Source organism: Hemitrygon akajei, chromosome 5 (assembly GCF_048418815.1).
Source record: "Hemitrygon akajei chromosome 5, sHemAka1.3, whole genome shotgun sequence".
Lineage (NCBI taxonomy): Eukaryota > Metazoa > Chordata > Chondrichthyes > Myliobatiformes > Dasyatidae > Hemitrygon > Hemitrygon akajei.
The window spans coordinates 18,084,112-18,108,347 of record NC_133128.1 but is presented as its reverse complement, the minus strand read 5'-3'; the positions used below and the strand labels follow the sequence as shown (position 1 = coordinate 18,108,347).

General features: G+C 43.5%; 1 protein-coding gene across 1 annotated transcript in view; it reads right to left on the bottom strand.

Moving 5' to 3' along the window:
* dop1b (DOP1 leucine zipper like protein B) overlaps nucleotides 1-24,236 on the bottom strand; it is a 177,828-nt gene that overhangs the window by 59,673 nt on the left and 93,919 nt on the right. The window contains exons 17-19 of the mRNA XM_073044896.1: nucleotides 21,297-21,397; nucleotides 18,319-18,509; nucleotides 7,970-9,587 (exon numbers count right to left, since the gene is read on the bottom strand). Of these exons, the coding sequence (XP_072900997.1) occupies nucleotides 7,970-9,587; nucleotides 18,319-18,509; nucleotides 21,297-21,397 (1,910 nt within the window). The remainder of the gene's footprint in view (nucleotides 1-7,969; nucleotides 9,588-18,318; nucleotides 18,510-21,296; nucleotides 21,398-24,236) is intronic.

Sequence of the window (24,236 nt, the reverse complement as noted above, 5' to 3'; positions counted from 1 at the left end):
AGGCCAATTTGTTTCAGGTAGAAAAAGCGGTATCTCATATTTCATCTGGGTAGCCTCCAAACTGACAGCATGAACATTGATTTCTCTGAACTCTGGTAATTTCTCCCCCCACTTCTCTCTTCCACATTTTCCTCTCCCCCCTTACCTATTCATTTCTTCTCACCTGCCTATCACCTCCTTCTAGTGCCCCTTCTCTTTCCCTTTCTCCCAAGGTCTATTCTCTCACATCAGATTCCTTCTCCTTCAGTTCTTTCTCTTTTGCACCAATCACCTCCCAGCTTCTCACTCCAAACCTTGGTGGCTGTAAGTGGTGCTAGATCTTCTGGGACCGAAGCCCAGTGTCGTGCCCACTTCCAGAATGGTTTGCACTGGTTCTCGGTACCCAGGAGTTGGTGAGTGGGCAGAATAATCCTCCTCCCCTGCTTCTGGAAAAGGGTGAGTGTATCAAAGGTGTGAAGTCAGTGTGAACAGATTTATGACATTGGGCAATTGGTAATTAACAAAAAACATTTCCCAGCCCATAGGTAAAGAATGTCTCAAACATGACAAAATCTGCAGATGCTGGAAATCAAAGCAACACACACAAAATGCTGGAGGAGCTCAGATGCCAGGCAGCATTTAAGGAAAAGAGGGAACAGTCGAGACGTCAGGCCAAGACCCTTCCTCAGGACGGGGGGGTGGTGATGCCTAAATTTAAAAGTGGGGGGAGGTGAAAGAGGCTAGCTGGAAGGTGATAGGTGAAGTCAGGTGGGTAGAAAAGGTCAAAGGATGAAGAAGAAATGATCTGATAAGAGAGGAGAGTGAACCTTTGGAGAAAGGGAAGGAGGACAGGATCTGGGGTGGAGGTTATAGATTAAAAGAAGGAAAAGGTCAGAGTGAGGAATAGAGAAAGCTGAGAGGGATGGAATTGTGTTTACTGGAAGGAGAAATGGATATTCATACCATCAGGTTGGAGGGTAGCCAGACAGAAAATAAAATGTTGCTCCTCCACTCTGAGCTTGGCCTCATCTTGGCACAAGAGGAGGCCATGGACTGACATGTTGGAACAGGAATGGGAATTGGAATTAAAATGTCTGGCCAAGGGGAAGCGCCAATTGTGGCAGAAGGTGCGGACGTGCTTGATGAATCTGTTCCCCAATTTATGACAGGTCTGTTAATGATCCTTTGATCTGGCACAGGGCTTGAGTACTGATCGCTCAGTGAAGTTCTGGGGAAAAAAGTGGAATTCTGGGCTCCTGCTGGATACTTAGCATTGGAGCCGAGTGATAAATCCTGTGTTACCTGTTGGTTCACTTATGGATGGGAGTAATTACTGGAAATTTCACAGGCGAGGCCTGCAGCCAAAATTTGGCTGATAAAGATCAGCATTATTTGTAACATGTACATCGAAACACCAAAGCTTACACTGAAATGCGTCATTTGTATCAGTGAATACACAGTTCAGTGCCATCGTAGCAAGCCCATAATTTATTAACCCGAATCCACATGTCTTTGGAACAGTGGAGGAAACTGGAGCACCTGGAGGAAATCTGCATGGTCATGAGAAAAACATACAAACTCCTTACAGACAGCGGTGGGAATTGAACCGTGAACATCGATTGCTGGCACTGTACAGTGATTGCACTAACCACTACACTACTGTGTCACTCATAAAGCCAGTTCAGATCTGACAATACAGTGTTGAAACGTAGACACAAAGGATTCTGCAGATACTGGAAACCTGTGCAATACACACACGCAGACACACACAAAGTGACTGACGAATTCAGCAAGTCAGGCAGCACCTATGTAGAGGAGTAAACAGTCGACGCTTGTGATGAAGGGTCTCAGCCCAGAACAGTGGCTGTTTATTCCCCTCCAGAGATGCTACCTGATTTTCTGAGTTCTTGCAATGTTTTGTGTGGGTTGAAGCATTGAACTTGGCAGGGTAGTAACTGGGAGAATGTTTCCTCTGGTAAGAAGTGTCTGAGCTGGTGGGTCACAGTCACAAGGCCTAGGCCATTTAGAACGGGAATGCGGAGAAATTTGGAGTACTCTATCACTGGATTTGAAACTGAGATTGATTTTAAAAAAAAAGAAAATTCTGCAGATGCTGGAAATCCAGAGAAACACATAAAAAGCTGGAGGAACTGAAGATCAGGTAGCATCCATGAACAGGAATAAACAGGCAAAATTTTGTGCCAAGCCAAGACTCTTCATCAGGTCTGGAAAGGAAGGAGAACTCCTTTGCGTGCATCTTTGGAAACAGCTCTATTTCTATCTTCGACATCTCTTTTTATTCCTTTTCAGGGTTCTTTTGAAGACCCTGACCTGGAGTTACACGCTGACTGGCTCTTTGCAGAAATGGGACCTGCTCTCGGGGCTTCGCAATCGGCCGCTTTTCAATATGCCTGGAAGACTACCGCACCTCCAGGGTGCCGGACTTTCCTGGCTCTGGAGGCGGGCGGATTCGAGGCCGGTGCTGCCGCTGCCCGACGTGTTGTGTGAGACGGAAGATCGTGAGCAGCGAGCCGGAAGATCGTGAGCAGCGAGCCGGCAGCTGGCGGTGTGCCAAGACCCGAGTCCTTTAGGCACAGAGCTCGGAAGAAGCGGCGCAACAGACTTTTAAAACCCTGAATCAGAAAGTAGCTTTGTTTGGTCTCCCTTCTCGCTGTGAAATGGGGACATCTCTTTTTCCCTTATTAGGGAGAGAGAGCGTCTGTGGTTTGTCGCATTACCAGGTGAAGGAGTAGTCTTTGGGGTACTGCAAGACCGTGAATTTATTGATGCTTTGCTGCACGCTTGAGTGGGGCTGGTGGGGGAGGGGGGTCATTGCTTTGCCGCTGCTTGTGCACGGGAGGGGGGAGCTGGGGGGGCTTTGGGGTTCTAACATTTTGCTGTCATTCACTCTTTCAGGCACACCTCTGTTTTCGTGGATGTTTGTGAAGAAGAAGAATTTCAGGATATGTATTATATACATTTCTCTGACATTAAATTTACCTATTGAAACCTATTGAGAAGTCAGAAAGGAAGGAGAGGGGAGGGGAAGGAGTTAAATCCGGATGGAGTTAAAAAGGGAAGGTGGGTTGGTAGGGGTGAGGCAGGATGAAGTGAGAAGCTGAGAGTGATAGGTGGAGGAGGTAAAGAGTTGAAGAAGATCAGAGTTGGAAATGGAATAAGTAGGAAGGGAGTGAAGAGAGAAATTACTAGAAATGAGAGAAATCAATATTAAGTGAGTTTACAATGTGCCTGACTTTAGCTGATGACTACTCATTTCAAATTCACAACATACCCAGGGCAGTTCAAGTTAACTGTTTTTCAAGCTATTGGGTTTTTAACCAAATACAACTGAGAAAAACATTTCAGGATTTTGCTAAGTTGTTTATTTTACACCAATAAAAACTGCTAGTAATACATTTAATAATGTAAACCTTATATATTTTCTCTTTTATAATTTTCAATTATTTTTGTATTTTCACAGTTTGCACATTGGTTGCTCGTCCACCTTTGTTTGTTTACAGTATTTTACTGATTCTTTTGTGTTTCTTTGTATCTACTAAGAATGCCTGCAAGAAAATTAATCTCAGGGTAGTAGATGGTATTTTAGCACTGCTTGGTTAATTTAATTTTTATTATTGTAATTTAGTTTTTTCACTATTATATATTACAATGTACAGCTGTCACAGAACAACAAATTTCATGACATATGCTGATGATATTAAAGCTGATTCTGATAATCTGCCAAAGAATCCCTAATACTGGCTCGTTTCTTTTTCTAGTATGTATCTGCAAACCATGGAACAATCAGTCATCTGATGCAATACAATGTTTACCGAAAGTCCTGTCATACATACAAAAGCATGTGTAATAATTTAAACATTGTTTCTCAAAATCATTTCTTCACAGGGTACCTGCAGACAATAGGAATTAGTGTTAAAAGCCTGTCGAATTTTATTGTCAGAGGATGTTTACATATTTAAACATGACCTAATTCCGCTCCCACGTCTAACAGTCTCATGTCATTGGGTGTGGTCCATAAGCAACCATTTACTCCCAACACTTCCCTCAATCATTCTCATCACAATGCTAGCTCTGCACCAGAGGAGAACTGCAATCTAAAGGACTAACACTCAATCAAGGTCACCTTCGTTCCAGAAAGAATTATATCCAACCTCAGTCACTGAGCAGAAGTGCACAAATGAGACTTAGCTTGCACACAATTGGAAGACAAGGCACTGTCAGACAGACAGACATACTTTAATAATCCCGAGGGAAATTGGGTAATTGTCAATGTAATTGATGACACATGAAAGGGTCTTTGGTCTTGTACCCAAAATCAAAGGTCCCCTAGCAGCCCCCCCCCCCACTCATTATACAATTACTTACAGCAGTAAAACATCTATTGTGACTCCCCCCACCACCTGGGAAACATGAAGCCCATCCTATATTCTAGAGCCAACTGTCAAAGAGGGCTGAAGTCAATGATGAAGGGTGTTGGCTTGAAACGTCAACTCTTTATTCCCCTCCACAGATGCTGCCTGACCTGCTGAGTTTCTCCAGTATTTACTGCGTGTCGCTCTGAACTTGCAGCATCTGCGGAATCTCTTGTGTTTAGTCAATAGTCATAATGTACAAAAACAGGCCCTTTGGGACAACCACGCCAACCAGGATGCCAATCTGAGTTAGTGCCTTTGGCCAAAATTCATCTAAATCAGGGGGTTCTCAACCTTTTCTATGCCATGGACCCTTAACATTAACCAAAGGGTTCATGAACCCCAGATTGGGAACCCTTGATCTAAACTTTTCCTATCCATGTACCTGTCCAAGTGTCTTTTCAATGCTATCATTGTACCTGCCTCAACCACTTCCTCAGGCAATTGATAATCAGAGTTATGCAGCTTGGAAACAAGCTCTTCAGCCCAACTGGCGCATGCCTACCAAGATTCCCGACCAAAGCTCATCCCATATGTCGAAATACACCATCACCTCTAGTGCCCCCATGACCTTTGGCCAACTGAAGAAGAGTGGTTCAAGAGCAACACATCAAATCCAATACAAAGCCCCTGTGCTCCCACAGTAATGATCCCTGCCTTCCAATCTGCTTCTGGCTTTTCCTACAATAGGAGATCATTGGATATAAACCAGCAACACTATCTCCATAAAATCCTCCAAAATGCATTGTCAGAAAATGTAAACCAATGCCCCAGCATCACTGAGCACTCTGCTACAGTATGGTAGTGGAGTAGCTAGCACAATGCTTATTAGTACCAGCGACCCGGGTTGAATTCCTGCTGCTGTCTGTAGGGAGTTGTACTTTCTCTCTGTGACCACTTTGGTTTCCTCCTACAGTCCAAAGATGTACCAGTTGGTACGTTAATTGGTAATTGCAAATTGTCCCATTGTTAGGGTAGGGTTAAACTGGGGGTTACCGGGTGGTGTGGCTCGAAAAGCCAAAAGGACCTTTTTCACGCTATATTTCAATAATATATCAATAGGCTGCGTGGCCATGCCCCACATAGTAACCGAAATGCTCCTGCACACAGAGCCTTTGTTGCCGTGCAGATGGAATTTTCTTTTTTATAATGTTAATATAATTGTGAAATACCCTGTAATTGTGGTAATAAATACAATCCATAAATTTACTAAATAATAAATGTACCAAAACCTTAACTTTGAGTAGTTTGAGTACTTTGACTAGTGGAGTGCCGCAGGGATCTGTCCTGAGACCCCTGCTATTTGTGATTTTTATAAATGACCTGGATGTAGAGGCGGAAGGATGGGTGAGTAAGTTTGCGGATGACACGAAGATTGGAGGAGTTGTGGATAGAGCTGTAGGTTGTCGAAGGTTACAAGAGAATACAGACAGGCTTCACAGTTGGGCAGTAAAATGGCAGATGGAGTTCAATCTGGATAAGTGTGAGGTGATGCATTTTGGAAGGACAAACCAGAAGACTGAGTACAGGATGAATGGTCAGTTACTTAAGAGTCTGGATGAACAAAGGGACCTTGGGGTTCAAATCCATACATCCCTCAAGGTCGCTGCACAGGTTGATAGGGTAGTTAAGAAGGCCTATGGGATGCTAGGCTTCATTAACAGGGGGATTGAGTTCAAGAGTAGAGAGGTTATGTTGCAACTCTACAAATCTCTGGTGAGACCGCACTTAGAGTATTGTGTTCAATTCTGGTCACCTCATCATAGGAAGGATGTGGAAGCTATGGGGAGGGTGCAGAGGAGATTTACCAGGATGTTGCCTGGATTGGAGAACAAGTCATATGAAGCAAGGTTAGCAGAGCTGGGACTTTTCTCTTTGGAGCGTAGAAGAATGAGAGGGGACTTGATAGAGGTCTACAAGATTATGAGAGGCACAGATAGGGTGGATAGCCAGTACCCGTTTCCCAGGGCACCAACAGCAAACACCAGGGGGTATATGTACGAAATTAAGGGAGGGAAGTTTAGGGGAGACATCAGGGGTAAGTGTTTTTTTTTTACACAGAGGGTTGTGAGTGCCTGGAATGACTTGCCAGGGATGGTGGTGGAGGCTAAAACATTAGGGGTATTTAAGACCCTCTTGGACAGGCACATGGATGAAAGAAAAATAGAGGGTTATGGGGTAGTGTGGGTTTAGAACTTTTTTTTAAGGATTATATGGGTCGGAACAACATGGAGGGCTGAAGGGCCTGTACTGTGCTGTAGTGTTCTATGGTTCTATGAGACATTTTAGAGCTTCAATGTATTCACACTGTTGGTGTTTTAGTTACAACACTACTACAAATTGTGACAATGAACACAGAACAGAAATCAGTAGCTGACTGTTTCTAAACTGCTGGCCCACTGAACTCTGCCACCATCTAGTCAAAACATTTTACTTTTGCTGTTGTGCCTGAGAGCTGTTTTGACAGCCTGACATTGTTTATTTGGGTTGTGAGTCGTGGTTTGTGTTGATTTGAAGAGTATATTACAAAAAAAAAACACATTTAAAGTGCTGCACAGTTTTCAGGCTGTGTAAAATTTCCTGCTCAGAGCAATGGTTGGTCTGCGCAGCTGTAAACGAAATTAGAGGAACGTCGCTCATACCACTGAGGGTACGAACAGGATGGCATGACACATGAATGCTTGGCTGAGGAATTAGTGCAGGAGGCAGGGTTTCAGATTTCTGCATCATTGGGATCTCTTCCGTCACATGTATATTGAAATATCAAAACTTGCATTGCAATGCGCCATTTGCTTTATGAATACAGTAGTAGCAGCGATACCTCATTAGAAGTCTGAAGAGATTTGGTACAACAGTAGGTGGTTGGCAACCTGGGCAGGTGGATTGTTTGAGAAGTGGGGCATTTGGCTTTTGTGTGTCTCCACTGGATGAACTGAAGGTCCTTAATGCCACCCCAAGCATTCCTTCTGCATTCTGGGCAGTTGTGGGCCTAGAGTCAGTGAGCTTGCTCCATTTCAAGGAGGCTTTCAGAGCATCCTGGACAGGGCTTGGCGTGAAGTGTCTGTTTCGGGAGTCTGAAGCAAGGCTTGCCCATTGGAGCTGGCTGAGTGTGACTCAGGTTTCAGTGCTGGACAACATTCCCTCCACTTTTATTCATATAGAGCCGTGCCTCAAAGTTTTAGGATCAGCTTTTTTCCCCCACTGCTATCAGATTTCTGTACAGTCCGTGAACACTACCTCACTATTCCTCTTTTGCACTCTTTATTTTATATTGCTACTTTTAATAATTTTAAATAATTTTAACACTGCTGTCACAAAACCACAAATTCCAGAACATATGTCAGTAATAATAAAGGTTTCTGATTTTAACTAAGAGATTCCTAATGTAGTGTTATCATAGCTGTGGTATCAATACTGACTGGCCGTATTATTGTGGTAGAACAACCCTAGATGATACCCAAGCAAATGTAACAGCAGATGGATGATTGAATCATAATTCTCCCTTAGAAAGGCTTTTATGGTGAATATATGAAAAAAAATAAAAGTTATTTCTCTACCTTGCTGTGCTCTTTTTGTCTTCACCTTCGTACTGTCGGACAAGATCGTTCAGGTTTCTGCAGACCTGGGCGACAAACGGCGCGACAACCAGTCCCAGGGATTTGCCGAGGTAAGGTAGGGAGAGTGTGACCAGGCTCACCCATGGCGGGTGAATGCTATAACCATACTGAGGCTGCAAGGCCCTGACAACAGCTGACACAAACATCCCCTGGGCAGTGATTGGCTGAGACTGCACGTAGCCCATGGCAGTGATAGACATCTGGAAACCCATGACCTTGTGCCACTCCTTCGAGAGGTCAGAAGGGCCCTCGTGGTCATCGGCTGTCTGGCCGAGGTGGTGCTCCAGCACGATGAGCACCTGAAGCAACTTGAGGAGCTCAATCTGAAGCGGGTGCTCGCTCCAGATCTGGTCCTGGCCGAAGTTCACAAGGTTTTCCTCTGACAGACCTTCCTCAATGAGCTCGTCACTAGATCCCGCCAAGCTGAGTGCGTAGCTCTTCTCGCTGAGGTACATGGAGGCGGAGAGGGAGAGCAGCACGTACTCCTGAACCTTGCACTTGGTCAGCCAGCTCCTGATAACATCAAGGCTTTTGCCATCCGGCGATTTCGCGTTGGCGATCAGTTGTGTCACAATCCGAATCAGGACCTGCACACTGTTCACCTGGACATCCCTGTTCCCCAACAAATCCTTGTGGCTCAGTCTCATCTGACAGGGGTAATAGGATCTTAAGAAATTCAGGCAAAGATAAGTCAGCAATTCCATCAGCGAGGATTGGCGATGAATCGCAGGCAATACTGGAGTTGGAAGCTTCCCGTAGAAGCTCAAGCCAATGAGGGATTCCTGATGGCGAGTGAGGAGATTATGAATGAGGTTCAGCTGGCTGGTGGAACTGGTATCTACTAATGTGGAACAGAGGGCTTCAATGAATTCTTTAGGAGTAGTTTTTAACACAGCTTCCAGAACAGAAAAAGCATACAACACCCTTTTAGAATCATATGGCTGGATGTATAACAAGATGTGCTTAAACAAAGCTTCCACGAAGGTGTGCTTCTCCCTCTGACGTTTTAAAACTTTTTCTCGAGTGATCAGCTGCATTTCCAGATCTATCTCTTCCTCATCACTGGACAGGGACTGCGACATCTGAGTTCTGTCAGAATCGGTGTGGACCAGCATCAACTGGTTGTTCGGCAGTGGGTCGCCGTTGACCAGCTTGTCAGTGGTAACTCTATCAGGCGGCACGTGTCCTTCATCATCGGTGGCGCTCGTAGTATCTTGGTGTTCAGGAGACGGTGGCGATGCAGAGGAAGTGACCCCTGAAGAGACCGCTCCTGAGCTGGTGTCTATAGATTCCGTGTGCTCACTGCTGTCCTTGCCTTCTTCCACGTGGATGCCTTGAGGCAGCTCATTGGCAGGGTGACTGGTGGTTTTTCTCAGGCTTGGTTTATGGGCCAGCCTATCGGGTTCTCCTTCTACTTCAGCCCAAAGAGCGTCCCTGTCCACCGATGAAATGTAGGCAGTTTTGAAGCTCTCTTCAGAGCTGCTTTCTGCCACTTCCAGCGGCGTGCTGAATGCTTTCGGACAAGCAGACACCCTGTTGTACAACAAGCGAAGGTCCTCTGAAACACAACCACAAGACAAATTAATACTTCTCCATTCTGTTCCAGTCGAACCTCAAAGTGTACTTGTATCATTTTAAAGAGCCTAAAGAGAGAACAGAGTATCAAACATTGCATTGCAACTGAACTTGATTCATCATCATCACGTGCCAGGTCATGTGGCGTAGGCAAGCGGGGTCTCGTGACCACGATTGTTCTTGGCAAATTTTTCTTCTGAAGTGGTTTGCCATTGCTTTCTTCTGGGCAGTGTCTTTACAAGATGGGTGACCCCAGCCATTATCAATACTCTTCAGAGATTGTCTGCTTGGTGTCAGTGGTCGCATAACCAGGACTTGTGATATGTATCAGCTGCTCATACGACCATCCACCACCTGCTCCCATGGCCCCGATCGGGGGCGGGGGGGGGGGCTATAAGTGACTTGCAGGCTAGCAGAGGGAAGGAATGCCACAGACCTCCTTTGGTAGAGTCGTATCTCCACTCCGCCACCCAAACTTGATTACCCTTCACAATTTGAATGGTGATAATTGGACAGGATAATCCTGGGTTAAATTGCAAGTATTAAAAGATCAGCTTCATTTGTCACATGTACATCAAAACATAGTCGTGAAATGTGTTATTTATGTCAATGGCCTGTTATGGGCTCCCGTTTCATTAACTGTGAGTGTCACTTTAAGAGGCTGGACTGAGTGATGTCAAAAAGGCAGAGCTGGGTTCTGAGTGACAGCCGGAGAGAGAGAGAGAGAATAGTTATGAACTGTGTTTTGTATTCGAAAAGCCAGTGTGTGGATCAGCGAGAGAGTCTGTGACTCTGTAACCAGACATGGGTCTCCCCATGGTCTGTTATCATCGTAAAGCATCGGACCACGAACTTGAGACAGGCTCGTTGCAAAGTATGGACAACTTTGATAGTTCTCCCCGCCCGGAGAATGATTGAAAGATCGACACAGTGCCTGTGGCTACAGTAACTATCACTTTGATTGATCCATTTGTGAGTTTGGAAGTATTGGTTGTGATCACATTTTTTGTCTTCCCTTGTACAGGAGTCAAGGGGTGTTGTGACAACCACTCATGTCAAAGGATACTTCTCAGGATACTTCAGCGTGGATCTGTGGGATTTCAAATTGGGATGGTGGTGCTGTCACTCAGCTCACTCAGTCTCATAATCTTTTCGTAACTACGTCTCATTATTATTAACACTGGATTCTTAAGAGTGATTTTGGGAAAAGATTTTCCAGAGCGGTTCCTAAACTTAATTGTTCAGGAGCTACATACACATTTATACACACACACTTTTGTTTATTTTTGATTAATGTTTTATATATTAAGTAGTTACTAATAAAAATAGTGGTTTTAATGATAAAACCTGCCTCCAGTTGTGATTCATTATTGCTGGTTCTTTGTTAGATTGGAACAAATTTTGGGGTATTTTGTTTTGATCATATCAAAATTGGGGGCTCGGCTGCAATATGAAATTTTGCAGCTTATTGATCGATTGATTATTGATTTGATTTGATTATTGATTTGATTTGATTTTAAGTAAAACAGGCTGTACTTAAAGCCTATGAATTGGTTCTGGAAGCTTATAGGCAAAAGTTTAGGAATTTAAGGAAAACTGTGAACCAGACTTACATAGATTTTGCTTATGAGAAGGTAGAGTTTTCTGAACATTGGTGCACATCTAAAAGTGTGAATGAAGATTATAACAGACTGAAGGTGCTAATTTTAGTTGAGGAGTTAAAAAGGCACATCCCTAATGATATAGAAGTCTATTTAGATGAGAAGGAAGTGGCAAGAATCTGCTAGATTTGCAGATGAGCTTGCTTTAATCCACAAGGTTAAGTTTACCCCAAGTAAGACCTTCCAAAATAGGGTGGGTAATCCAGGTAAATTTGAAATCAAATCTGGAACTAGTGACAAAGGTACAGCTGAAGGGAAACGAGTAAAAGAGAAACCTTCTGGTCCCACTTGTCACTATTGTAAGAAACCTGGTCATGTGATAGCCAATTGTTCCGTCCTGAAGAAGAAGAAGAAGGAGGCAGTCCCAGATGCTTGTATTCAGTGTTGTGAAATACCCATAAACACAGAGGGTTCCGCTGAGGCTCAGTCCGACCGAGTTAGGAAAGGATACAATCCTTTTATATCAGAGGGATTTGTGTCAGTGAAGGAAGGGTCAGACCTGGTACCAGTGAAAATTCTTAAGAGATACTGGAGCTTCTCAGTCACTTATATTAGACAGTGTTCTAAAGTTTAGCGATGAGACAGACACTGGTGAGGTAAATCTTGTTAAAGGCATTTGGGGCAACATGGCTTCTGTGCTGCTGCACCAGGTAATTTTGAAGTCAGGGTTGGTTTCGGGGACGGTTAAGAGGAATATGCTCTGATTTACCAGTGGAAGATGTTACTTTGTTGTTGGGGAATGACCTGGCAGGTGGAAAAGTAGTTCCTGCAGTGCAACTGACATCCAAGCCAGTTATTGATGATTCCAAGATAGATTCTGACGTATATCCATCCTGCGCAATGACTCGAGCTATGGCTAAGAAACTTGCCAGTGCAGACGGCCCTGTGCAGACTGATTCTGGTCCCTGTGCAGACTGATTCTGGTCCCTGTGACAGCCCAAACGAGGACTCAGGTTGTGATGGCCTGCCAAAGACCTTACCTCCTTCCTTGCCGGACCAGAGTGCTAGTGTTGAGTTCCAGTGTAAAGATTTGTCCATATCCAGAAAGGAGTTCATAGCAGAACAGAACCGAGACCCTGAGATTGAAGCTTTAAAAGAAACAGCTCTCTCAAATGATGAGATTAAGCAAGTGCCAGTAGGGTATTATATCAAGGATGGAGTGTTAATGCAGAAGTGGAGGCCACCTGCTATACCTGCAAGTGAAGAATGGGCAGTTGTTCACCAGGTTGTAGCTGCTAAAGCTTAAAGGAATGAAATTCTAATCCTGGCCCATAGTACGCCCTTGAGTGGTCATCTTGGTGTGAATAAAACTATACACACGATTATGAAACAATTCTTTTGGCCTGGTTTGAGGGGGCGATGTTGTGACATTTTGCCAGACCTGTCACACGTGTCAGGTTGTGGGTAAACCTAATCAAGGTCCCCCAGTTGCTCCATTGCAGCCTATTCCAGCATTTGGTGAACCTTTCTTTAAAGTTATTGTGGATCGTGTTGGCCCATTGCCAATGACTAAAGCTGGCCATCAGTACTTGCTAACTAGCATGTGTACAGCCTCCAGATTTCCAGAAGCAATACCACTCAGAAATATCAAACCTAAAACTATGAGAAAGGCTCTTACAAAATGTTTTTTACTTTAGTTTGGTTGCCTAAAGAGATTAAATCTGACCAGGGAAGTAATTTCGTGTCAGGAGCGTTTCAGCAGCTTGTTTATGAATTGGGAGCTAAACAGATTACGTCATCTACTTACCATTCAGAGTCTCAAGGCGCCTTAGAGAGATTCCACTGTACTCTCAAAAGCATGATTAGAACATATTGTTTTGAGAACAAAAAGGTGTAGGTTGAAGGAATACCTTTGTCTTATTTGCAGCAAGGGGAACTGTGCAGGGGTTTAGTCCCTTCGAAATTGTATTCGGACATGAAGTGAGAAGGTCTCTATTCTTATTAAAAGAACAGTGGGCTAATGAGGATGTACAGCTGAACTTGCTAGACTATGTTTTAAAATTTAAAGAGCAATTGCAGAAGGTTTGTAAACTGGCCCAGGAAAATTTTAAAACAGCCCAAAGCAAAGTGAAAGTCTGGTACGATCAAAAGGCGAGAAAGTGAATTTTTAAGCCGGGAGATAAAGTTTTAATACTTTTACCTATAAGTTCAAACCCCCTTCAGGCGAGATTTTTAGGTCCTTATGAAATTGAATCTCAGGTTAGTGATGTAAATTTCACAGTCAAAACACAGCTTTGCAATATCAACATGATAAAACCTTACTATGAGAATATGACCTTTGGTGAGACACATCCAACAGCTGTGGTGGTTGTTGACAGCAGCCGTGAGTTTGAAAACTCTGGGAACGAAATTGTTGATTCTACTGAGTCCCATTTTAAGCAAAACATTGTCTCAGCTACATTAACGAATGCAGCCATTTTGAAGGAGCTTGAGGGGAAATTGGCTCATCTCCAACCCCAAGAGAGACAGAAGATGAAGCAGCTAATTTTTAAATTTCATGATTTATTCCCTGATGTTCCGAAAAGAACCACAGTGACTTGCCATGATGTAGACGTTGGAGATGCTAAACCTATTAAACAGCACCCATGTCGAATGAATGTTGAGAAAAGTAAACTTGCTGAACAGGAGATCATGCTAAAGAATGACATTATTAGACATTCCACTTCAAATCAGAGCTCACCAGGTACCAAAGCCAGTTAGGAGTATCCGATTTTGTACTGATTACAGGAAGGTGAACGCTATAACAAAAACAGATGCTTATCTTATCCCCAGGGTAGGTGTTTGCATATACATGGTTAAAGAAAATGGGTAATCAGACTCAGTTTAACCACACATTCTGATTTTACAAGAAAATGATATTATGATAACTCATTAAATGCAAGAATAACATAATTGCTGACTGTCTTTCTAGATGTTAAGTTTGCCATGATTTTTTTCATAGTAGAATGATATTTATTATTTGTAGACGCTTCTGCAAAATGCTATATTAGTCTGTAGTATGCCATGTGGGAACTGTAAATGTATTAGTTCAAATATTGTAGCTTGCAGTTAAAATTTTGTTCTTGCAGATCAAAATTTTCCTTTTTAGGGGTGGAATGTTACAGGCTCCCATTTCATTAACTGTGAGCGTCACTTTAAGAGGCTGGACTGAGTGACGTCAAAAAAGAGAGAGAGAGAGAGAGAGAGAGAGAGAGAATAGTTATGAACTGTGTTTTGTATTCGAAAAGCCAGTGTGTGGATCAGCGAGAGAGTCTGTGACTCTGTAACCAGACATGGGTCTCCCCATGGTCCATTATCATCGTAAAGCATCGGACCACGAACTTGGGACAGGCTCGTTGCAAAAGTGCGGACAACTTTGTTAGTTCTCCCTGCCCGGAGAACGATTGAAAAATCAACACAGTGCCTGTGGCTAAAATAACTGTCAATTTGATTGATCTATTTGTGAGTTTGGAAGTATTGGTGGTGATCACATTTTTCGTCTTCCCTTGTACAGGAGTCAAGGGGTGTTGTGACGACCACTCATGTCAAAGGATACTTCAGCGTGGATTCGTAGGATTTTGACTTCAGATGGTGGTGCTGTCACTCAGTTCACTCAGTCTCATAATCTTTTCGTAACTACGTCTCGTTATTATTAACACTGGATTCTTAAGACTGATTTTGGGAAAAGACTTTCCAGAGCGGTTCCTAAACTTAATTGTTCAGGAGCTACATACACATTTATACACACACACACACACACTTTTGTTTATTTTTGATTAATGTTTTATATATTAAATAGTTACTAATAAAAATAGTGGTTTTAATGATAAAACCTGCCTCCAGTTGTGATCCATTATTGCTGGTTCTTTGTTAGGTTGAAACAAATTTTGGGGTATTTTGTTTTGATCGTGACAGACCAACATACTACAAGGATGTGCTGGGGGATGCCTGCAAGTGTTGCCAAGTTCTCGGTGCCTATACAGCCTGCCCAGAACTCACTTACCCAAACCATACGTATTTGGATGTGAGAGGAAACAGGAGCACTCGGAGGAAACACACACAGTCATGGGGAGAATGCACAAATCCCTTACAGACAGAGGCAGGAATCAACTCCAAACAGTGACCAATGGTACTGTAAACACTTGCTCTGTATCAGCCAATTTTTATTTCCTTCAAACTTTATAATAAAATTCAAGCTCAATACCCATAGCTCACCACAGTTGGAAGAAAGCTCTTCTTTGTTTAAAAGCACAGATCATTATAACACCGTACAAGTCCTTTGGTCTATAGTGTTGAGCTTAACCTTTAAGCTACCATAAGATCGATCAAACCCTTCCCTCCAACACAGCCTCCATTTTCAATCATTCTTATGCCCATCTAAAATTTTCTTAAATGTCCCTGATATATCTACCTCTAGGACCATCCCCTAATATCACAGTCCTCACACCTATGACACTCAGTGTAAAAAAAAACTTGGCTCTGGCGTCCCTCCTATACTTCCCTCCAATCACCTTAAATTTATGCACTCCTCATATTAGCCATTTCCACCCTGGGAAAACGTCTGGCTGTCCACTGGATCTACACCTCTTATCATCTTATACACCTCTATCAAGTCACCTTTCATTCTCCATTGTTCCAAAGAGAAAAACCCCTTGCTTGTTCAGCCTTTCCTAATAAGACATGCTCTCTAATCCAAACAGCATCCTGGTAAATCCCCTCTGCACCCTCTCTGAAGCTTTCACATCCTTCCAATGAGGGAACCAGAACTGAATGCAATATTCCAACTGTGCTCTAATCAGGGTTTTATAGAGCTACAACATTACCTCGCAGCTCTTGAACTCTGTCCCCCAACTAATGAAAGCCAACACACCATACACCTTCTTAACAACCCTATCAACTTGTGCAGCAACTTCAAGGGATCTATCGACATTGACAACAAAATCCCTCTGCTAAGAATCCTATCATTAACCCTGTGTTCTACCTTCAATTTAGTCTTCCAAAGTGAATCACTTCACACTTTTCCAGGTGAACTCCATCTGCCACTCTTCAGCCTGGCTCTGCATTTGTCAATCTTCTGTTGTAACATACGACAACCTTTTACACTATCTTCTATCCTTTTAAGCTACTCCAAGATCAATCTAACCCCTTCCGCCTGGAAAATTTTCCATTCTTCTTTCATCCATGTGCCTATCTAAAAGTCTCTTAAATGTCCCTAATACATCAGCCTCTACCATCACCCATGGCAGCACGTCCCAAGAACTGTGTAAAAGAAAATAACTGGCATCCCTCCTATACCTTCCCCCAATCATCTGAAAACCATACCCTCTCGTATTTGCCATCTGTCAGGTGGAAACTCTGTTCAAGCTTCCACCTTGCAAATTGTCCGTATTTTGTTATCACAGGAACAAAACTTTACCGTAACCTAGGAAGGGCTGTACCCGAAAATGTCCGTCTACACCAGGGGTTCCCAACCTGGGGGGGGGGGGGTCCATGGATTCTTTGGTTAATAATGGTAGGGGTCCATGGCATAAAAAAGTCTGGGAACACTTGGTCTCTACTATCTGCTTCTGGTAGTGAGGTCCAAATTCTAACCCACTTTGTGTAAGGTATCTCCTCCTAATTTTCATGATTGACTCATTAGTCACCATCTTAACTGGATTATGGAGACATCCGTGTCAACTCCTTGTACCTAGGAATGCAAGTACTTTGTAGAACAAAGGGACCTACGAGAACAAGTACAAATCTCCCTGAATGTGGCACACATGTAGATAGGGTAGTGAAAGTGGCATTTGACACACTGGCCTTCATCGTTCAGAACAGTGAGTACAGGAGTTGGGACATTACGTTACAGATCCACAAGATGTTGGTGAGACCACACCTGGAGCAATACATACATTTTTGTTATCCAATTAAAGATACAATTAAGCAGGAAAGGGTACAAAGTAAGTTCCTATAGTAATGCTGCCACAAACCCAAGTTATAGGGAGGTTTGACAAGATAGTACTTTATTCCTTAGAGCATTACTGAATGATGATCTTACAGAGATGTCATAAAGTTATGAGGATGGCAGGTTGGAGATACGTCTCCACCAAAGAAGGTGTAAAGTACACCTTCCTTCCACTAGCCTGCAGGTCACCCTTGGGTGAGTTGTAGTTCCTGCTAAGCCCTCCGATCAGGGTCACATGAAGCTATGGAAGCAGGTGATGGATGGTCGTAAGAGCAGCTGGTGCATAGCACAAGTACTGGTTATGCAACTGACACCAGGCAGACAATCTCTGAAGAGTATTAATAATGGCTGTGTCACCTGTCTTGTAAAGCCACTGCCCATAAGAAGACAATGGCAAACCACTTCGGTAAAAAAATTTGACAAGAACGAGTGGACATAGGTTTAAGATGAGAGATGAGAGAGTTAAATGGAACTTAATGGACAACTTCTTAATGCAGAGGGTGGTGCATATATGAAATGAGGTGTTGGAGGAACTGGATAAGGTACATATGATAACAAGGCTCAGCTGCAAAAGGAGGGGGGTTGGGCATGGGGCTAGCAACCCCCCTCCTGTAAAAACTCAGAGCTACAGAAACACCAGCAGAGGCTCCAAATAGCTCCTTCCTGGGAGAGGAAGGATCTTCACCTTGACGACATATGAAGTGGTGAGAGTGGAAGATCAACCTTCTGTTGACCCAGGACAGAGGACTCAGGTGAGCTGCTGTTGGCAGCCTAGTAGGGGTGACGAACTAAAGAAGAAGATAACACTTAAAAGAAATTTGGACAGGCACATAGATAGGAAAGATTTGGGCTTTAAACCTTTCCTATCAATGTACAGTACCTGTCCACATGGGGATACAGCCCAAATCAGGGAGCAAGGGATTAGCCTGGACGGGCACCTTGGTCAGCATGGACGAGTCAGGCCGAAGGGCCTGTTTTGGTGCTGTATTACTCTAAGACTCATTTTAATTAAGCTCTGGCAGGGAAAGGTCAATCTCATTAGCTGGCAATTCCATACATACAAGCCACAGATTGGCTACAATGGAGGAAAGGCAGATTTCAACCATCCATATAGTCACTGATATTACCTCCCATAACTTTCTTCTTTAGGAACTGAATGGAGTTGCGTTGGGTCTTTGGGTGGAGAAGCAGGAGGAAGACTGGTTCTAGGATTCGAGAGACATCGTTCAGGCTCAGGGCTCGGACAAGCCAGCCCTGAGCGGCTGCTCCTATCGCTCCATCCGAACAGTTGAGACTGTCCAACACCACAAACAGGCACCTGAGCAAGGGAATTAAACATTCAAGGGAAATGCAATGTTAGTGTTCATTTCCGGATATAAAAAGCGAGGATGTAACATAAGGCATTGGTTAAACCACAGAGTATTGTGAACAATTTTGGGTCCCTTATCTAAGAAAGGATGTGCTAGGATTGGAGAAGGTCCAGAAGAGGTTTGCAAGAATGATCCTGGGAATGAAAGGATTAACATATGAGGAACATTTGATGGCTCTGGGCCTGTACTCACTGGTGTTTAGAAGAATGAAGGGAGAATTTCATTGAAACCTACCTAATATTGTAAGGCCCAGATAGAGTGGCAATGGAAAAGTTGTTTTCAATCGTGGGAGAGTCTAGGACCAACAGGCACAGCCTCAGAATACAAGGTCATCTCTTTAGAACAGAGGTGAGGAGGGTGGTGGCTCTGTGGAATTCATTGCCACAGACAACAGTGGAGGTCACATTATTGGGTATAATTAAAGCAGAGGTTGATAGGTTCTTGATTAGTAAGGGTGTCAATGGTTATTGGGAGAAGGCCAGAGAATGGTTGAGAGGGAAAACAAATCAGATATGGTCAAATGGCGGAGCAGTTGTAATGGGCCAAATGGCCTAATGGTGCTCCTATGTTTTATGGTCTTATTCTGATTGTAACAGAAAAGAAAGTTCAAATTTCAAAGTAAATGTATTATCAAAGTACATTTCACCATATACAATCCGGAGATTCATTTTCTTGTGGGCATACTTAATAAGTCCACAATAGAATAATAACCATAATAGAACAAATAAAAGACTGCACCAACTTGGCTGTTCAACCAGTGTGCAGAAGACAACAAACTGTGCAAATACAAAAAGAAGAAACAATAATAATAAATAAATAAGCAATAAATATTGAGAACATGAGATAAAGAGTCCATGAAAGCACGGTGGAGGGACAAGTGAAGTTCTTTGAAATTATCCCCTTTGGTTCAAGAGTCTGATGGTTGGGGTAATAACTGTTCCTGAACCTGGTGGCGTGAGTCCTGAGGCTCCTGTACCTTCTTCCAGATGGCAGCAGCAAGAAGAGAGGATGTCCTGGGTGGTGGGGGTCCCTGGTGATCGATGCTGGTTTCCTACGACAATGCTTCGTGTATACGTGCTCAATAATGGGGAGGGGTTTATCCACGATAGACTAGACTGTATCCACTACTTTAACATTTCTCATTCAAGGGCATTGGTATTTCCATACCAGGCTGTGATGCAGCCAGTACTCTGCACTACACTTCAGATACTGAGCAGGTCAGGCAGAGTTAGTGCAAAGAGAAACAGAGAAAATGTTTCAGATTGAAATCCTTTGTCAGAACTGGGCAAGAGAGCTGGACTCTTACACAGCACAAAATCAGGCCTCTGGCCCAACTGTTCTACGTGACCACAATGCTGCATCCAGGCTAGTCCTATTTACCAGATGAAAGCATCAATTGTAGGGAGGAAGGGATAGAATAATAGGAATAGCTTTGACAGGTCAAGGCCAGGGTTCCCATGGGGATAATCAGCAAATGAGGGGATCAAGTTGATGGGCAGTTAGGGAGAGAAATCACCTTCCTCCAATTGTAAAGGTTGTGAAAAGAGGACAAGAACATGGAGTGTGAACACCCAGAAATGATAAACAGTGCCACAGAGAGGAAACTTGAGCCAATATCAGAACTTGGTAGCAACATCTTTTCCTTTATGCTTAATGGCACAAAGGCAGATACAAGTACTGGAGGCAAATACTTCAGGGGCATTTCAGAAACACTTGGATACGCACATGGATGAAAAGAGGGCTATGTAGGAGGGATGGATTAGATTGATCTTGAGTCGGTTAAAAGGTCAGCATTGTGAGCGGAAGGGTTTCTACTATGCTTAATGTTCAATGTTTTATTCTGACAAAGAATCTTCAACCCAAAATATAAACCTGCTCGACCTGAGCGTTTCCAGCATTTCCTGTTTTTATTTCGGATTTCAGAACCCAAGTTGCTCAGACTACATTGTGTGAAGGTGATCCACGATATGTATGTGTGTGCCTGGCGTAGACCATCGGCCAAAATACTGGGAATGCCCAATATTACCATATTTTTCCTGCCACTGCCTACCTTGAAAGCACTGTCTCAATCCAGAGCAGGCTTCTAGTGTCGAAGGACATGGACCTGGCCGTCTCAGTTAATGTGGGTGTTATACTTTTTCATATTTCTCATAATGAAGGAGGTTATTCAACTCACTGAATTTATGCAACACACACAAAATGCTGGTGGAACGCAGCAGGCCAAGCAGCATCTATAAGGAGAAGCACTGTCGACGTTTCGGGCCGAGACCCTTCGCCAGGACTAACTGAAAGGAAAGATAGTAAGAGATTTGAAAGTAGGAGGGGGAGGGGGAAATGCGAAATGATAGGAGAATTTTCCCCTCCCCCTCTTACTTTCAAATCTCTTACTATCTTTCCTTTCAGTTAGTCCTGACGAAGGGTCTCGGCCCGAAACGTCGACAGTGCTTCTCCCTATAGATGCTGCCTGGCCTGCTGCGTTCCACCAGCATTTTGTGTGTGTTGTTTGAATTTCCAGCATCTGCAGATTTCCTCATGTTCACTGAATCTATGTCTGCTTTCAACCTCAGTTTTCCTGACCCAATTCCCAATAATCTAATGTCTCACCATGTAACATCAACTCCACCCCAGTTCTCCTACCACCTACCTACACTGGGAATGATTTAAAAAGGCTGCAGTCAAATCCAGAAAGACAAGATAAACTGGAAAAGGTTTTCATTTTCAGTCCACTATATTACCTATCAAATGAACGAGTGCAAAAAGATGTCCTGTTCCCTTGAATGTCCCGGGTAAAATGCCACAATACTGAAAACCTGAAGAGTGTTTCCAAGCGGATTCCCTGGGAGAGAAATACAAGTGAATAATTAGTGGTGGATATGTGATCCATGTTCAACAACAGAATCTTCATTTTGCAAAACGGATGTAGAACTCAAAGCCACCAGCTATTTTATAGAGGTGACCACAATTGGAGTATTGTGTAGTGTTCTGATCGCGTTGTCATAGAAAGTGTGCAGAGAAGATTTACAGGACGTTGTCTGGATTCAATGGCCCAAGTTAAATGGAGAGGTTAAGCATGCTCTATTCCTTGGACCGCAGCAAATAGAGGGGTAACCTTATAACAGTGTCTAAAATCACAAGTGTAGAGATAGGGTTAGGTTGATGGGTCCATGATTAGTCATGGTGTCATTAGAAAAGGTTTGAGAGGAAAAGCAAATCAGCCATGTCTGAAAGACAGAGCAGAACCGATGGGCTGAATGGACTAATTCTGCTCCTGTGTCTTATGGCTTTTTCCCCTTGGAAGTGGAGCTAAAAACTAGATTTAAGATGAGAGATGAATGATTTGAAAAAGAAATGGGACCTGAAGGAAAATTTCTCCTCACAAAGGATGGTGCTGGCTACCAGAGGAAGTAGTTAAGGCTGGCACAACGATGCATTTGAAAGACATTTGGATAAGTACATAGATAGGAGGGGCTTAGAGGGAAACGGGCCATGTGTGAACAAATGGGACTCAATTGCCGGTCACCATGGTCAGCATAAATTGGGCTGAACGGCCTGTTTCCATTCTGTGTTATGCCGTGACTAAATGGAACATTTGACTGGGAGTTCTTCAGAAATCAGCTGGAGTACCGATCACAGTATTGGAAGTAAACGTTACAAATAAATATCATACTGGACAACCACGGCAAGACAAAATGGGGAAAAAACAGCAGCGTGGCACTTTCACTCTTGGCTGCACTTCCTTTTTTAGTTAGACTCATTAGAGTTTTATCTGGTCTAGAATGGGTCTGGAAGGGGACACACAACTAGTTATCAAAGAACAGAACCAGTTATCAAAGCACACAGCTGGTTACACTGGACCAAAAGCATTTTACTTCCTGAATATGTTTGGCTGTATCTTATGGATTTTGGGCTGATGATCATGAAAATCACCGTGAAATTTTCCAATCATGCACCATTTTATTCTAAAATTGACTAGATTTGTTATTCCAATCCATAATTCAAGTCAGTTAAAATGTCCCCCACAATGCAAGCTGAGAAGTTTCTTTATCTTATCCAGGCATGCCTGAGCAGGCTTAGGCAGGGCGGATCCTGCATGGCAGGACATGTTTTAAAATTACTACAAATTTCCATGAAAGATTTCAGTATTTGAGACAGATATTTCCCAGAATAACTGATGTCAAGATTAAGGAAGTCATTTTTGTTGGCCCACAAATCAAACAGGTCATCAATGACAGGCAATTCAAAGAACTTCTGGAGGGACCAGAGAAAATTGCATGGAAGACATTCAAGGATGTTGTTGAAAATTTTCTTGGCAACTGCAGAGCACCAATCTACATGCAGCTGGTTGACAAGGATACAAAACCATGAAGTGCAAAATGTCACTAAAGATTCATTTTCTGCATTCCCATTTTGACTTCTTCCCTGCAAAACAAGGCACTGTCAGTGACGAGCATGGCGAAAGGCTTCACAAGGACATCATGGTCATGAAGAAATGATATCAGGGTGACTGGAATCCACCAATGCTGGCTGATTACTGTTGGACGCTTAAGTGAGAAGCCTCAGACACTAAATACAAATGAAAATTATCAACAAAATTGGAAGACAGCAAATGTCACACCACTTTTTAAAAAAGGATGTAGGCAAAAGACAGGCAACTATAGGCCAGTTAGCTTAACATCTGTAGTTGGGAAAATGCTTGAAGCTGTCATTAAGGAAGAAATAGCAAAACATTTAGAAAGGAGTGGTTCCATTAGACAGATGCAGCATGGATTCAGAAAGGACAGGTCCTGTTTGACAAACTTACTGGAGTTCTTTGAGCACATAATGAGTGCAATGGATAGAGGGGAACAGGTGGATGTCGTATACTTGGATTTCCAGAAGGCATTCGATAAGGTGCCACACAAGAGACTTAGAAATAAGATACGGACGCATGGAGTTGGAGGAAGTGAACTGGCATGGATAGTGGATTGGTTAACCAATAGAAGGCAGAGAGTTAGTATAAACGGGTGTTTCTCTGGTTGGCAGTCGGTGGAGAGCAGGGTGTCGCAGGGGTCGGTGCTGGGCCCACAGCTGTTTACCATTTACATTGATGATTTGGAAGAGGGGACTGAGTGTAGCGTAGCAAAATTTGCTGATGACACTAAGCTGAGTGGAAAAGCAAATTGTACAGAGGATGTACAAATTGAGTGGACAGCTGACTTCGGAAGTGAAGGCAGTTTTTACTACTCGGGACAAAAGAGAGGCAAGATTGTGCAGGTGCGTGACGTCAGCCAGTAGAGCGCAGAAGGTTTAAAAAGAATATTGCCATGTACAGCGGACAGCGTCAGAGAGGGTAGCGGAGTGAGAGGCAGCAGAGTGATAGGGCTTTGACTCAACGGGCTTAGGCGGTAATGGGACAAGGCGAGGTAGGAACTATGTGTGTGAGGCCAGTGTTCTGTGCTCGGTGTCAGATGTGGGTGGTCCTAGAGTCTCCCAGCCTCCCGGATGGCCATATCTGCACCTGGTGTGTCGAGCTGCAGCTCCTAAGGGACCGAGTTAGAGAACTGGAGACGTAGCTCAATGACCTTTGTCTGGTCAGGGAGAGCGAGGAGGTGATGGAGAGGAGTTATAGGTCACACCGGAACCACAGGAGACAGACAAGTGGGTCACATTCAGGATGGGGAAGGGGAAAAGTCAGG